This window comes from Heptranchias perlo, chromosome 22 (assembly GCF_035084215.1).
Source record: "Heptranchias perlo isolate sHepPer1 chromosome 22, sHepPer1.hap1, whole genome shotgun sequence".
Taxonomy (NCBI): domain Eukaryota; kingdom Metazoa; phylum Chordata; class Chondrichthyes; order Hexanchiformes; family Hexanchidae; genus Heptranchias; species Heptranchias perlo.
In genome coordinates, this window is record NC_090346.1 from 32,333,575 (window position 1) to 32,349,558 (window position 15,984).

Consider the following 15,984-nt stretch of genomic DNA (forward strand, 5'->3'; position numbering starts at 1 on the left):
TAAGAATTTTGTACCCTCTAAGCCTTTTACACTCTGAGTATCCCAGTTAATATTGGGGAAGTTGAAATCCCCCACTATTATTACCCTATTATTTGCACAATTTTCTGAGATTTGCCTACATATCTGTTCCTCTATCTCCCCCTGACTGTTTGGGGGTCTATAGTACACTCCCATCAAAGTGCTTGCCCCCTTTTTGTTTTTAAGCTCCACCCATATGGCCTCATTTGAGGAACCTGCTAATATATCATCCCTCCTTATGGCAGTAATTGATTCTTTAATTAATATTGCAACCCCCCCTCCTCTTATACCTCCCCCTCTGTCTCGCCTGAAGATTCTGTACCCCGGAATATTGAGCTGCCAGTCTTGCCCCTCCCTCAACCATGTCTCTGTGACAGCAACAATATCATACTCCCATGTGTTTATCAACACCTTCAGTTCATCCACCTTATTTGCAAGACTCCTTGCATTAAAATAGATGCCATCCAGCCTTGCTCTTACATATTTGCCCTGTCTTCCAAGCTGACTTGTTTTTTTCTCAATATTTGGCTGCACATCACCCCCTATTGTAGCTCCACTCTGTATCCCATCCCCCTGCCAAGTTAGTTTAAACCCCCCCCAACAGTGCTAGCAAACCTCCCCGCAAGGATATTTGTCCCACTCTGGTTCAGATGCAACCCGTCCGACTTGTACAAGTCCCACCTTCCCCAGAAGTAGGCCCAGTGATCCAGGAAACTGAAACCCTCCCTCCTGCACCAACTCTTTAGACACGCATTCATCTGTTCTATCCTCCTATTTCTATACTCACTAGCCCGTGGCACTGGGAGTAATCCAGAGATTACAACCTTTGAGGTCCTGCTCTTTAATCTGCTACCTAGCTCCCTAAATTCTTGATGCAGGACCTCATCTCCCTTCCTACCTATGTCGTTGGTCCCAATGTGGACCACGACCTCTGCCTGCTCACCCTCCCCTTTGAGAATGCCCTGAAGCCGCTCAGTGACATCCATGACCCTGGCACCAGGGAGGCAACAAACCATCCTGGAGTCACGTTTACGGCCACAGAAACGCCTGTCTGTTCCCCTTACGATAGAATCCCCTACCACTATAGCTCTTCCACTCTTTTTCCTCCCAGCCTGTGCAGCAGAGCTACCCCTGGTGCCAGGAAGTTGGCTGCTGCTGCCTTCCCCTGATAAGTCATCCCCCTCAACAATATCCAAAGCGGTATATTTGTTTGAGAGGGGGACGGCCACAGAGGACCCCTGCACTGCCTGCCTGCTCCTCTTACTCTGCCTGGAGGTCACCCACTTACTTCCTGCCTGTACAACCTTTACCTGCGGTGTGACCATCTCACTAAACGTGCTATCCACGACATTTTCAGCATCGCGAATGCTCCATAATGAATCCATCCGCAGCTCCAGTGCCGCAATGCGGTTTGTCAGTAGCTGCAGCTGGATACATTTCCCGCACACATGGTCGTCAGGGACACCGGAAGGGTCCCTGATTTCCCACATAGAGCAGGAAGAGCATAACACGAGGCTGGGCTGTCCTGACATGACTTACCCTTTAACTAATTAATTCAAATTAAATGAATCCCACCAATTTCACTTCAATTAAAAGGTATACTCAAGGGCCCTTGCTGAACAGCAGTCCCCCACTACACAACAGAGACCCAAGAATCCACAAACCCTAACCTTAGACAAATTCAGCAGGAAAATACTCACCAACCAATCACTTACCTCTTCCTTGGTGACGTCCCACTTTGGATTACTTTTTGCTTCTTATTTATCTTAGGTCCAGGAGTTAAGTCCCTGAAAACAAAATATAAAAACGAACCTACCCTTTAAATTCCCTCTACCCCCCAAAAGGTTAGAGGAGGTGGGAGGGTGGAAGTCACTACTAGTGTAGTGTCTCGGGTTTAGCAACCGCTCCACCTATATACGGGTACCAATGAATTGGCCCCGCCCCCTGCCTTTGAAAAAGCCCGCGAAGCTCCTTCCCCGCTGGGGAAAAAGACTCACGTAGGTGAGTTTAATTACTCACCTCAGGCCTCCGCTGCTCCCTTTATCGACTCGCCAATCACCTACCCGCTGTCCTGTGACGTCAATCCTTGTTTTTTTCACCGATTGCCTCTCTGCGGGTAGGCCCTCGAGCCTGGGCCTTTAGTAGTCTCCGAGTCCCGCGCTCTCTCCTAGGTCCGCTCCCGCCTGTAGCTCCGCTCCGAGTGCGGGTAGGCCCTCGAGCCTGGGCCTTTAGTAGTCTCCGAGTCCCGCGCTCTCTCCTAGGTCCGCTCCCGCCTGTAGCTCCGCTCCGAGTGCCAAAATAATGTCAAAATAAAAAATGTTTTTGCTGGGAAATTAATTATGGATCATTTAGGAGCTGCCCTTAACTGTGGAAAAAATTATAATGACATTACCAGATAATTTCTCTAGTCTCCAAATTTAAGAAAAGTAATTTAATCATTATATATGAAGGGAAACAAGGTTACATTAATTATTCCCTTCATACATTTTTTGTTGTGGGATTCTGTTACCCGCATACAGCTTTAATGTTAATTTAGTTTCTCTCACCTTTCTTGCTCGTCGATAATACAATGTATCTTTTCTATGCTATGTAAACAGTCTTTGAAATTAATGTTCCTACATGTAATTTTTGGATGCCATCCTGTTTTAAGATATTTTCCACAATTGATGGAAAGTCATGGGCAGTGCATCCATGATTTTCCAATGCATTGCCACTGCATGTGAGGCCGCACAGCTGACATGGGATCTCTGGACATTGTGCGTGTAAAGTCAGCCTCACTAATAGAAATAACAACCGCAGAACTTGGATAGCCATTCAGTATTCTCTATGTAACACACTGCCAGCACATTATGAGATATAATTTCCTCACTTAGAAATGAGTATTAAAGTTTGCCCATTTGTAGCTATGAGTTACACCTATCTATCAAAGTAGTAAGTGGTAGGTGCATCTGGGTTTCTCCCATTGGATTCATGCCTCAAAAGGTCTTTGACAAAATTCTGCAAAGCAAGGTCAGTGGGTTTTAGTTCTAAGATTTCAATATGGTATGAAAGGGAAAGAAGCAGAAGTTAGCCATAAAGAGATTTAGCTTGATATGAGAGGAAGTAGGAGAGGGATCCCTTTGGTTCCTATTATACATAAATGACCTGGATTTGTAGTCTCAGTTTGAGGTAATTAAATTCACAGATGACACCAAGTTAAGGGGAACTATGAATTGAGAGGATGCAGCTAAGATCTTACAAAGGGAGCTTGTCAGCCTGGCATGATCAATGGCGAATACAGTTCAATTTAGACAATTGCAAAGTACTGCATATTGGAGGTAAAAATATGAGGCACACATGCTCATCGGTGGAATAGAACTTGCTATGAGAGAAGTTAAAAGAGATGTAAGGTTATTGACTGACTTATTGCTTACCATGTGCAACCAGTGTAAGGTTAGGTTCAAGTTGGGTTCAAATGTCCAGAAATCACACTGTACCACTACAGTGCTCTGGTCAGGCTGCACCAGGAATACTGCATACAATTCTGGCCACTGCCACATAAGTTGGCCATTCAGATCTTAGTAACATGGCAGAGGAAACAATGCGTGTTAGAGGATTGAACTATGAGCGATGACTAGGTAAGTTGGAGATTTACATTCTCAAAAAGAGACATCTCAGAGCTGACTTTATGGAGATAAAGACAATACATAATGGGATGGAGAAAGTAAACCTAAAATAATACTTTCAGTGCAACAGGACAAAGGGACACAGGGCCATGGTTGTGAAGAGTGAAATTAGGACAGATATTACTGAATAGTTCTTTGAACTGATGAATGATTTGCCAGGAAAGGCAGATGAGGTTAGGATGCTGAATTGATTTAAGGATTAGTTGGGGGTAGAAATCAGGAGTCTGTAGGTTTGGTATTCTGGACAGCTAAAATCAAATGGGCTAAAGAGCCTTCAGAGTTCAAAGCATTATTGTGATCTTGTGTTCCTGTGGCTGTAAAAAGCAGCTGGGGTTTTCTGCTTCTGCACTCTCTAACTTGCAAATTTCTACCCATTAAAACGAATGAATGAATGGAAGATCACAGGCTGGTGAGAGGAAAAGTAGAAAACCCTGCCAACAGCTTAAGGATCTCCAGAGTTACACATTGAAAACCATAGTTATGTACTCACACAGATATAATGGAGCAAAGATGTCCCAATGAAGATGGAACTTTTTAAAAAAAAACATTCCCACCACGTGTATTGTGCATAAAATGACAGTACCTGAAAATGAATGCAAAATTACATGAGTCTTGCTGAATTCACCCTCCCCTAATGTTAGCTCATGTCACTTTTCCACTAAAAGGTAATGTTTATTGTAACTGCCTAGAGTGGGATATTGGGGAGCCAATACGTTCAAGGCGCTGTCACCCTTTGAATAAAGGAAGTTATTTTTCATCAACGTGGAAATGGCAAAAAGCACTCCTCTTAAGGAGTCAAGAGGGAGGTGCAGATCAGCTGAAATGTACAACATTTATACTATCTTCTCCTGTTTTGCAGACTCTGTGCTATCAGACTGAGTACAACAATTTTACAGATCATTACATTCAAAGGCAACAACGAATTGAAGAAGTGTTTTCATGTACTTATAAATGTTTCTCTGCCCATTTCACAGATAATCATGCAGGAACCAGTGGTTCACAGCAGGAACCAGAGCAACATTATACAGTAGAACACTCAACATTATCACTCACACTTTCATTAAGAGTCAGAACATAATACAGCATTTTGGGATTTGCAGTATGAGCAGCAGAAGGAAACACTGACAGGGTGATTTTAACCCTACTTGCGAGAGTGGAATAGAATTAAAATAGGCCCTTAGGTGTTGTGCCGCACCATGGTCAGGAAGAGCAGGGGAAATGGGGACTGAAGAGGGCCAGAAAGTGCAGAGGTGGAGATCTGACATACCGGTTGATCCTGATCAGAGTTCCTGAGTTGGGATGTTTGGTCCTTCTGCATTCCAACAAAGGCTTATTGAACATACAAACCATATAGAGAAGTCTCTTGACTCCATTCCTTTCATACTTGAAAAGGTTCTCTACTGTACAACACGCTATTGTTGGGGATTAGTACCAGTTGCAATTGCAATGGCAGTCATAGTAACTCAGGGCAGAGAGTCCATTGAAGAAGGGTTACTGGCATCTGTGAGAGGGATGTTGGAACCTTATAAAAGCATACTCTTCTAACCTCCAGCAATGAGTGGGCATCCTGAGGAGATGCCCTTCAGGAGTGGCATGTGTCTACAGGCACAGTAACAGCTGAGTGACAGAGGTATTAGTGTCAGTTTTGTGTCCGTACCAAGTCTTATACGAGTGTTTTCTTGGGGCAGCTCTGAAAGCAGTAGTACCCCAGCAACAAAAGCCATAGGACATTCCAGGCACTGACGAAGGTACACAGGAATAATCACCTCCAGCCATAAGGCATACTGAATCTCAAGAAGAATAGTGGACACCAACTTCTGGCACTTCATCTAGATCATGTCCACAGACACCAGAGCCCTGAAATTGAGATACTCCACTCCTGGCATGGAGTCTCGCTCAGTGGGAGTACAGATCAGAGAATCTGATGCGAAGGTCAGTAACACACCCGAATGTCCAAATCAGTGGCCAGCAAATCGGGAGCATCATGAATCAGGCACGCTGATCTCTCTGCCAGATTCTCTGATCTGTGCAGTACCAAGATGTTGGGGTGTATATCTGTGTATAAGAACGTGATTCACAGTTGCTGGCAAGCAGACTAGGAAAACCAGTTGAATAGAGGTTTAGTGCAGTAAAAGACCAAAAGCACTCAGACACTTCATACACAGAAAATGCAATTAAACATTACCATGCACAGAAAAGATCAATACACATCACTTTCATTATGAGATGCTTTTAGCCATTTCATGGAATAGAAAATTGAGTTTAACTCCACTACTTTTAAAGGGAAAAATATGCAGCTCTTAGGACGAAGAATAAATAAAAAATGTTTTCTGATGTAAATGGTTAAACAAAACAGTTATTTCAGTCATTTGCAGGTCCCTTGAAAAGATGCAGATTATGATACATCCCCTGAATCTGCAGTTCCTGATCCTCTACCAGTGGCTTTTCAGCTCCTTCCTCCTGCTCCTCCTGCTCCTCCCGCTTTTATTGCTGTCCTTGCGCACCTCCATTGTGAGGCCGCTCTTGGTTGCAATGTTTTGAGAGGACTTGTGTCATTTCCAACAAGCAATTCACGGTAACAAGGGTTTCTATTCAAACTTGTGCAATGTTACGTTACCAGATATTGTGGGGTAGATCTTGACTTTGTGCGATGGTGTAAAACGGGTGATAGTGAGTCGGCAGCCTGTTTTACTTCTCTCCTAATTTTTATTTCCATTGACCGTTTTACACTATCGCACAAGTCTAGATCTACCCCTGTGTGTGCAAAGGTTGCACTTCAGTTCGTGGAGGGTGACAGCTCGTTTATAGAAATGGTCCTTGATGTTGATCATGAGAGAAATATCTGGACAACCATAAAAAAGAAATTCATTAAAAGAGCAGATAGAGGAATTTCATACAAATATGCTAACATATCCTCCAGTAATACCACAGAGTGAGGTAATATATCTCCTGGACTTGATATTCAGCTGCAGCTCAATTGAGCCTGGTTGGGTCTGACAGCATGGGTCAGGTTTTACCTTAGGGACTATGCTGCCAACACAATCATGTAGGGGAGCAGAGAACAGGTCGGAAATGACAGTGAGATCATCACTGGCATCTCAGCAAAAGGAGTCACACTGCTTGTGATTATGTGCTGCTGAGCCTTGGACAGCTTGGTCTCTGTTTGAACTTTAGAATCATAGAATCATAGAAGTTACAACATGGAAACAGGCCCTTCGGCCCAACATGTCCATGTCGCCCAGTTTATACCACTAAGCTAGTCCCAATTGCCTGCACTTGGCCCATATCCCTCTTTAGTCCTGAATAGATGAGATTGGGGGTGATTTTGAACTTGGGCGATAGTGTAAAACTAGTGATATCGGATCAGCCAACCGTCGTACATTTCTCCCATTGATTTCAATGGAAATGAAAATCGGGAGAGATGTATAATGGATAACTGATCTGATATCGCCCGTCTTACACTATCGCCCAAAGTCAAAATTACTCCCACTGTCTCCCATTTCAAATTGATTCATCCACGAGGAAAGCACCAACTGTTTCTCTTCAACTGAATTCAACAAGCACATTTCACACATTACCAAGCTGTTAGCAAGCCTTTGACAAGTTTTTTTTCTCTCTCTGTTTTCATTATTTGCTCTCAGCACTTTACACACAGGAGGAAATTACACCCAAACAAAAATAAAACATTTCACAGTAAATTTATGAAAATCGTCAGTCTTTACACCAGTTTACTTCATTTTGGTAATGTTTTACACCAAGAGGAGATTCAGCTTTGCCTAATGAACCTACAATGTCCATCTTACCTTTGTGATCTGTTAATAAAATTTGCTGATAGTAAAAAATGAGGAGCCCGTACATTGCAACTGAGCACTGCAGCAAAAAGTACAAATCTGAATAGCAAAACTTGGTAGTAAACAATATTAATACATCAGACCTCAGCCATGTGCCAGAAAATACAAATACGAAAACATGGAGCCAGACATAGGGGCCCACCTCATGCACTGCTGCTGTAACTCCGGCAGGAGTGTGGTTGCAGGACATCAAATTAGGCTGAGACACTGATACGCCAGGTCTCGTTCTTCCCCGGAAGTCTCCATGGGGCCTTGTAAGGAGCAGAGCCTCCATTTGTCCCAAACAAGGTCAGCAGCGTAGAGGGAGGGGTGGTTGGGGACAGGGACCCCCCCAGTCCAGGAGTACCTGAGTCCCCGGCCTGGTGGAAGAGTGGGACCAAGTGTGTGGGCCTGTCTAATGGTGGATGTGAGGCCCATCTTGGCAGTCTGGAGACGCAGCCTGGACCACCACGGAATTTTGCAAAGTGCATTTATTTTGGCCTCCTTGCAAAGGGGGTCGATGGGCCATTTAAAGGATGTCCCAGCAATATTAGCAATACTGTACATGAAATATATTTACAGAAAAACTTATTAAAATGTTTTACATTAATGTTGACGCAATTAAATATTTCATATTAAATAAACATAGTATTTCAGGCAAAATCTTACGTAAAGGAACACTATAATTAAAGTTCTTCAATCTTTCCAACTTTAGATTGCAGCTAACCTTACTGATTGGTGTGCCACTATCTGCACTACAGTTTGCCTTAGGACAGGCAGGCACTAAGATGCGCCTTTAGTGGCACGGGGGCCTGCTCTTCATATTTTAGAGTATGTGACCTCCCCCTGACTCCACAAACTTTGGCAAGGCTGGCGGTCACAGGCAGGCATATCCTGGTACTCATGCTGAAAATTTGTGGTCCTTCTGGTGTTTTCCTGTGACAAATCCAGTAGCTGAATAGCCGCAAATAAGATCAGGACCCAGATACTCCAAGTGAGACCAAGTACTGGCCCTGGTGTGGACAGGGGCTGTTTGGGCCGCTGTTCATGGAAGAAACGGAGAACCTGTAGACTATCCTGGTGAAGTATGGAGGAGTAGAAGGACTGGACAACCATGGTGAAAAGTAGATGGTAGAAACCGGAGAATCTGAAGTTGGAGGGCATTGGAGGAGTCATGGATATAGGTAGGTAGGGATTGAACAAAGGGGGAAAGGATAGGGTCTAGTTAACAGGAAATAAGTTTAGGAGATCCCACAGATATTGCATTCTGTGGTGCTTGTTTAGTGGTATCTTGAATGTTTTTTTATTTTTCTAGAAACTCATTAGTCATACGACATTCAGATGGTAAAGCATTCCATGGCAGCATGGACTGTGTCACAAAAGAGCTGATATAATGGACAGTTAGTGAACTAAGCTATCCTGAAAAAATCTGTACGCTTTTGTTGTCTGTTGCATTAATTGATCCGGTGTTTTCAGTAAGAGTAAGTTGAAACCCAGCCACAGGTACTGGCACTTCCCTGATCAAATACTGGAACGTGTCACATTTTATTTGTATTGCGGTCCCAGCAGGTTGTATTGAATTTTGCTCATTTAACTAAGCAACTGTCTCCAGACACTGCAGAGCGTGGCATAATGTTGCCAACAACATGCCAAAAGTATTACAAATACTCCAGGCAGGAGTGTCCTCTAGCCTTGTGTAGGGAAGACAATACCCACCGAGAGGGACAGATGCTGTATAATATGCTACAATATGCCACAGCATATGCAGAGGATGGAAATATATCATCCAGTGTTTTTGCCATTATGTTGCCATAGCAACAACGGCAACTGATGTCCAAGATTCGTTCCTGGCGTCCAAGGTTGCTATGGTGGCATTTAAATTTGAAAAACCCAGAAAGCCTGAGCAATTGATCGGAGCACAATTGATTGCACAGTCCTAGGCTGTAACTTTGAAAATTAGAGAAATACTATTGGGTTTTACCGACAGCTCAGAGGCCACCAGCAACACTACATTGCAGCAAAGTTCCACTCCCACTCCAGGCAGCCTCCCAGGCGGAGGCCGGGGAAACCACCAAAAATATGTTAACGACCATCGGGGTCAGGGGTGCTTTTTCATGGAGATGTGCTCTTATTATGCTAAAGCAGAAAATCTAGACTGGTATGTCTCCAGGTTGCTGCAATGTAACTAAGAATGGTATTAACATGCTGAGGTAATGCTAAACCTATACAAATCATTGGTTTGGCTGCAGTTAGAATATTGTGTCCAGTTTTGGTGCCCTAATTTAGGAAGGATTTGAAGGCCATGGAGAGGGTGCAGAAGTGATTCACTAAGCTGGTGCCAGGGATGAGTGGCTTTAGTTATGAGAAGAGACTAGAGAAACTGGGACACTTTTCATTAGGTTAATAGAATATCTGATGGAGGTGTTCAAAATTATGACATGGTTTTGATGAAGGTGAACAGAGAAAAATTATTTCCACTGGTCAGTGAATCAGTAATTATAAGCATAAATTTAAGATCATTACCAAAAGAATAATGGGAGAGGTTAGGAGAATTTTTTTTATGCAGAGGACTGTTAGGAATTTGAATGCTTTACCGGAAACGGTGGTGGAAGTAGAATCCATAACAGATTTTTAAAGGGAAGTGGGTAAATATTTGAAAAAGCAAAAAAATAAGAGTGTAGGGAAAGAGCAAGGGAACATGAAAAAGTGGTCTGCCCTCACTGAGCTGGCACAGGCACAGGCTCGATGGGCCGAATGATATCCTTCTCTGCTGTCAAATCCTATGATACTATGTTCTGTCCAGCAAAGTATTTCCTGATTACTTTATGCTTAGGCTTTGGTCTATTTGATCTGGCAAATTGTTGGTTTGACACCCTGGTTTGATAGCAACAGACAAGCTGGTGCATCAGTCGGATGTCTTTGAACCCTACTGTGAGTAGTGGCTGGATATGTGTAGGTGAACAGGACTTTGGTTTCCTGTTGTCCTGGGAATCAAGGAAAGACTTGAGTCAGGTCTGTGAGGGGGTAGGGGGGAGCGGGGTGCCACGATTCTTTGTAGTAATATTTAACATACAGCACTATAGCCAGAAGCTGCCTGATTGGGGTTTATGTACAGCAGTCTTCACCCACTGTGTGTGTGTGTAAGAGAGAGAGAGAATGTTTTAGTGCAGGGGATGTGACTGTTGTTTTCTCTATAATTAAGTCTATTAAATTCTTTATATTACGATAAATCTACTGTATGTCTTTATTGCTGTTTACCTATCTGTTCACTGTTAATAAATGTGTTTGTAGTTTATAGCCTGAGCTACAGTATGATAGACTGCCTATTCTATTGCTTTCCAAAGTCAAGGTGATCATCACGTGATCTATCCAGTAAGCCAAAGTACAAGGGGAGGAATTTTTCAAGGCCCCAGGCCAACTATTGGGGCCTTACCTGCAGCTTGTGGCTTATCAGAAAATCGAGAGTACATTGCTGTTGACTTTCTACCCATTAACGTCAATGGTTGGAAAATCCAAGGCAATGCATCCGTGATTTTCCGATAAATCACTTGCTGTGTGCAAAATCCCACTGGTGGGGCAGGGCCTTGGAAAGTTAGGTGCAACGTTTTCTGTTTGAGCTCTAGGACATATATGAACTTCAAGGAAAGTCATAGTTGTTAAAGAGTTATGCAAAAGTGCTGCAGTCACAAAAATAATGTCAACAAAGATGTATTATGTTTAAAGGAAAACTTGTACTTAATAGGGGGGCACAGAGTGTAACAAGTGATGGAGCCAATTAACAGAAGCCTTAGCTATACAAAACCCTCGTTAGACTGCACCTGGAATACTGTGAGCAGTTCTGGGCACCGCACCTTCAGAAGGATATATTGGCCTTGGAGGGAGTGCAGCGTAGGTTTACTAGAATGATACCCGGACTTCAAGGTTTAAGTTACGAGGAGAGATTACATAAATTGGGGTTGTATTCTCTAGAATTTAAAAGGTTAAGGGGTGATCTGATCAAAGTTTATAAGATATTAAGGGGAACAGATAGGGTGGATAGAGAGAAACTATTTCCGTTGGTTGGGGATTCTAGGACTAGGGGGCATAGTCTAAAAATTAGAGCGAGACCTTTCAGGAGTGAGATTAGAAAACACTTCTACACACAAAGGGTGGTAGAAGTTTGGAACTCTCTTCTGCAAACGGCAAGTGATACTAGCTCAATTGCTAATTTTAAATCTGAGATAGATAGCTTTTTGCCAACTAAAGGTATTAAGGGATATGGGCCAAAGGCAGGTATATGGAGTTAGATCACAGATCAACCATGATCTTATCAAATAGTGGAGCGGGCTCAAGAGGCTGAATGGCCTACTCCTGTTCCTTTGTTCCTAGACAGGATATGAAGGCAGACTAGTTGATTGATTCAAGAGCAATACTCTCAAACCCATTAGCCCTGAGGAATTTGAAAGGATGCACAGACCAACTGGTATGTACATTATTTATCCCATAATCTGCACAATATATGCATAATTGTGCATGTAGTGACTATACCTTACTACAAAACATGTGTAGGATAGAAATTGGCAGCGGCCCGACATTCAGCATCTTCGATGTGCGAGCTGCTTGTGGAGGCGCTGGCAACCTGTGCATGAAGTGTTAAGGAGGCCTGAGGCCCAATTTCGAAAACGGGCTCAGACAAATTTCTACCCCTCTGTGTTCATTTACTCATAATCGCATCTGGTCATTAAGCACTATCTCAGATAAAGGCGCTTCATAACAGTTACTTGGTGTTGCGGCTGATAAAGTTACAGGGTACAGGTGATAACAGGACACTACTGGTGTGGATTGTCCATAGGCCAGCAAGAGACTGGGTTGAGTCTCTGGGCATTCAGACCCGAGTAGGCTAGCTTACAAGTAGAGCTTGTTAAAACACATATGATGTCTCCTTTGGATGCTTTGAATCATAGAATCATAGAAATTTATGGCACAGAAGGAGGCCATTCAGCCCATTGTGTCTGTGCCTAATAGTGAACTTGAAGTGATCTTATGGTGTAAAGATCGAGGGCATTTCATGTCAGGTAGTCAGCTCTGTAGTGGTACATCATGAGGTAGCTTGTTATGTGAGTCATATGCAGCCTATGCCCTCCTTGCTTCCAGTCTGCCGTCTCCTCCTTCTCCAGCTGCACTAGAAGATCCCCTGCAAGTATAGGGGCCACCTGGGCAGTGCACAAGAACATTTCTGTTCTATTCACCTCAGTCAGTCCTTTGGGGATACTTCAAAATCTTCATAGAATCATAGAAAATTACAGCACAGAAGGAGGCCATTCGGTCCATCGTGTCCGTGCCGGCCAAGAAAGAGCTATTCGGCTTAATCCCACTTTCCAGCACTTGGTCTGTAGCCCTGTAGGTTGTGGCACTTCAAGTGCACATCCAAGTACTTTTTAAATGACTTGAGGGTTTCTGCCTCTACCGCCCTTTCAGGCAGTGAGTTCCAGACCCCCACCACCCTCTGGGTGAAAAAATTTCTCCTCAGCTCCCCTCTAATCCTTCTACCAATTACTTTAAATCTGTGCCCCCTGGTCACTGACTCCTCTGCTAAGGGAAATAGGTCCTCCCTATCCGCTCTATCTAGTCCCATCATAATTTAATATACCTCAATTAAATCTCCTCTCAGCCTCCTTTTTTCCAAAGAAAACAACCCCAGCCTATCTTTTCTCATAGCTAAAATTCTCCAGCCCTGGCAACATCCTCATAAATCTTGCCCTTTATTTAGCTGATTCATTTTTTGTTTATATTCCCCACTGTGCAATTGTGCACAAATTTCTTATGACTTTACAAACAAGAAAGCTATTTGCATATTTTCCTGAACCCATTTTGAATAAGAGCAATCTTCAGATCAACACTAAACATGGACAAATAGTATGTTGGCATTTTCTGCTAGCTGTAAATCTGTATTGTTCACAGCTAAAATCAGCAAATAAAGGGAGATACAGACCCACAGTGGTATTTAAAAGTTTTGACACTGTGTTCATTACCTGTAAACATTGATCTGTGCTGTTCCTTTCTTCACATTATTGGTTATTAGATGGATATACCAGAACTGCACTGGGTTAGCACACTGCTCCTTCATCTCTAACATCTGGGTTCAAAGCCAACCCTGACTAAAGAAATGAAAATCTTCTCTTTTTAACAGTCTGATGTGCTGCCTTGGTTAAGCAGTTTCAACCCAGTTCCTAGTGGAACAAATCCACAACCCAAAATCCTCATAATCTGACAATAATTGACAATATCTCTCTCGAAGAAGTTATAAAATGAATGGTACTGGAACTGGAAATATCACACTGGTGTAGAAAAGGTTCTCTCTGAGACTAGGTTTAACATATAAGAAGCTTTCCACTTCTTGTAAACCACACTACACCTAATCTGCATATGATTTGATGCTGATACTGTGTGCAAGAAGTGACAATAAATCTTTCACTATACTACTCTGCTCTTTTCTTGAATTAAAAAGTCAAATCCCATTTTAATTAAAAATCACATTATTTAAGGTCAAATACTCAACATTCATTTCTCCTTTTCTATTCCCAGCTCTTAGATCCTGGAATGACAATCGTTGCAGTCGTGAATTTCCATTTGTTTGTAAAATTCCTTCCCTGGAGAACAACTAACCACCATAAGTAGCTTGGGCTGTTTGGAATTCATTTTGAAAGTTATTTCTCTGGAACTAGCAGCATTGACGTAAAGGCATTCTAGCCAACTGGGAAAACCAATTTTAGAAGTTCTAATCAAAGTGCCACACCATATAATAATATTATCTGCTCTGGGCATGAAAACAGAGCTTGGCCCCTGTTCTGGCATTATTACTTTCAAGTTCAATTAATCATAGTCCTTTTGATATGTAGTATGATTGCATTGTGCATAGCATAGCAACACATTTCAATATTCTCAAATCGACTCTATGTCCCAACATATGGTCTTGATTTTTGATTGGTTTCCAAGAATGTATTAGTTAGAGGTTTGTCTTATGTTGGATCATTTAGTCACAACCCCACCAAATATGTACTTGTTGAAATTTAACAAAAATAAATCATATTGTTAACTAAATTCCAGCAAACTATTAGAATGTAAAATTGCATTTCAAATTTCAATATAGTTGTGTTTTCAATCTTATAACCTTGATGTCATGTTCAGAAACCTGTATTGTGGTATCACATAGACATTGCTGTGTCATATATCTGGAGTACTATGATCTGTCTAATCTTTCAGATATACTAGCAAAGTTTGAAAAATATTAGTTCAAGTGCAAAAGTGCAGCAACTAATTTCACCTGCTTACCTACCTTTGTAATAGGGGTTGAAACAATTCAATGGGAAGGAAAGCTATGTGGACGTAGCCCTTGGGTTCTAATTAAAATGTAATAATAACCAAAATGTTTGTTGGTGATGCTGTCCAGATATTGAAAAGTGTCAAATTACACAAAAAAGTTTTGTGTTTGAATATCATAAAATATGAATATATTGACAGCGTTGCTGAATGTAATGTCAAGTTCATCAGTCATATCATTTCCAGACATATTTGTGAACTGGCTTGTTTCCAGTATAAACAAATACCATTATGTAGTCTCCTTCTACTGATAAGTCCAAGTGGAAACATCTCAATGTGTTCTGAATGATATAAATTCCATTTTCATTCATGATATCACTGAAGAATTATTTAGTGACATAACTGTAAAGGAAACTTCTATGCATTTGACAAGCAATTGTAAAGCATAAACAACAGAAACCAGGAAGTACTGAGAGGCACCAATAAATTTATTTACAAAGTTTAGGATTGTGGAGGAATACCAATAGTTAAACAACTGTGTGCTGAACGTCCCATGGAGCTTTCAAAATCAACTTTTATAACGTACACTTGCAAAATTAATTGCCTTTAAATTAATAGTCTTCAATTGAAAAGTAGACCATTTAATTATTGGCATTTTTGTATAATTGAAAAGCTGCAATCTTGTTCCATTGTATGTTTCATTTCAGTGCACAAATGGCCCTGCACTCTTTAAACCATGGAGCCACTGATAAAGGCAGCTTTCAGACAACTCATTTGCTGCTTTTTGTATCAACCAGTTTTATTCATTCAACAGTTTTACTGTGTGGAAATAGAGAAAGGCCCGCTATCAAAACACACCAACTATTTTGAAAGGCTGTCATTATTTCTGGAGCACAATTAAAATTGATTGTGACAAAAATGTAAGCAAAAAAAAATTGAAAATCGTTTTCTTATTTGACTCTTTGTCAGATAGTAAAGGTAGAACAAAATATCTACTGCAGCCTATTTTGGTCTCTCTTTCATTTGACCTAACATGCAATTGCGCTACTGTTAGACACAGCAGTCCAAAAGAAGTCCATTTAGAACAGAAGATTTTGTTCCACATAAATCGCAACCACTTATTCCTTAGTTTTATGGGGTACTTGTCCCATAGTGCAAACTATTACCACCTG

The 15,984-nt window shown here is 41.9% G+C and overlaps 1 protein-coding gene across 1 annotated transcript in view; it reads left to right on the forward strand.

Annotated features, from left to right (window-relative positions):
* clec19a (C-type lectin domain containing 19A) overlaps window positions 1–14,656 on the forward strand; it is a 47,802-nt gene extending 33,146 nt beyond the window's left edge. Inside the window, exon 5 of the mRNA XM_068003061.1 lies at window positions 14,078–14,656. Coding sequence (XP_067859162.1) covers window positions 14,078–14,157 — 80 coding nt within the window. The 3' untranslated portion in view covers window positions 14,158–14,656. The remainder of the gene's footprint in view (window positions 1–14,077) is intronic.
* The last annotated feature ends 1,328 nt before the right edge of the window (window positions 14,657–15,984 follow it).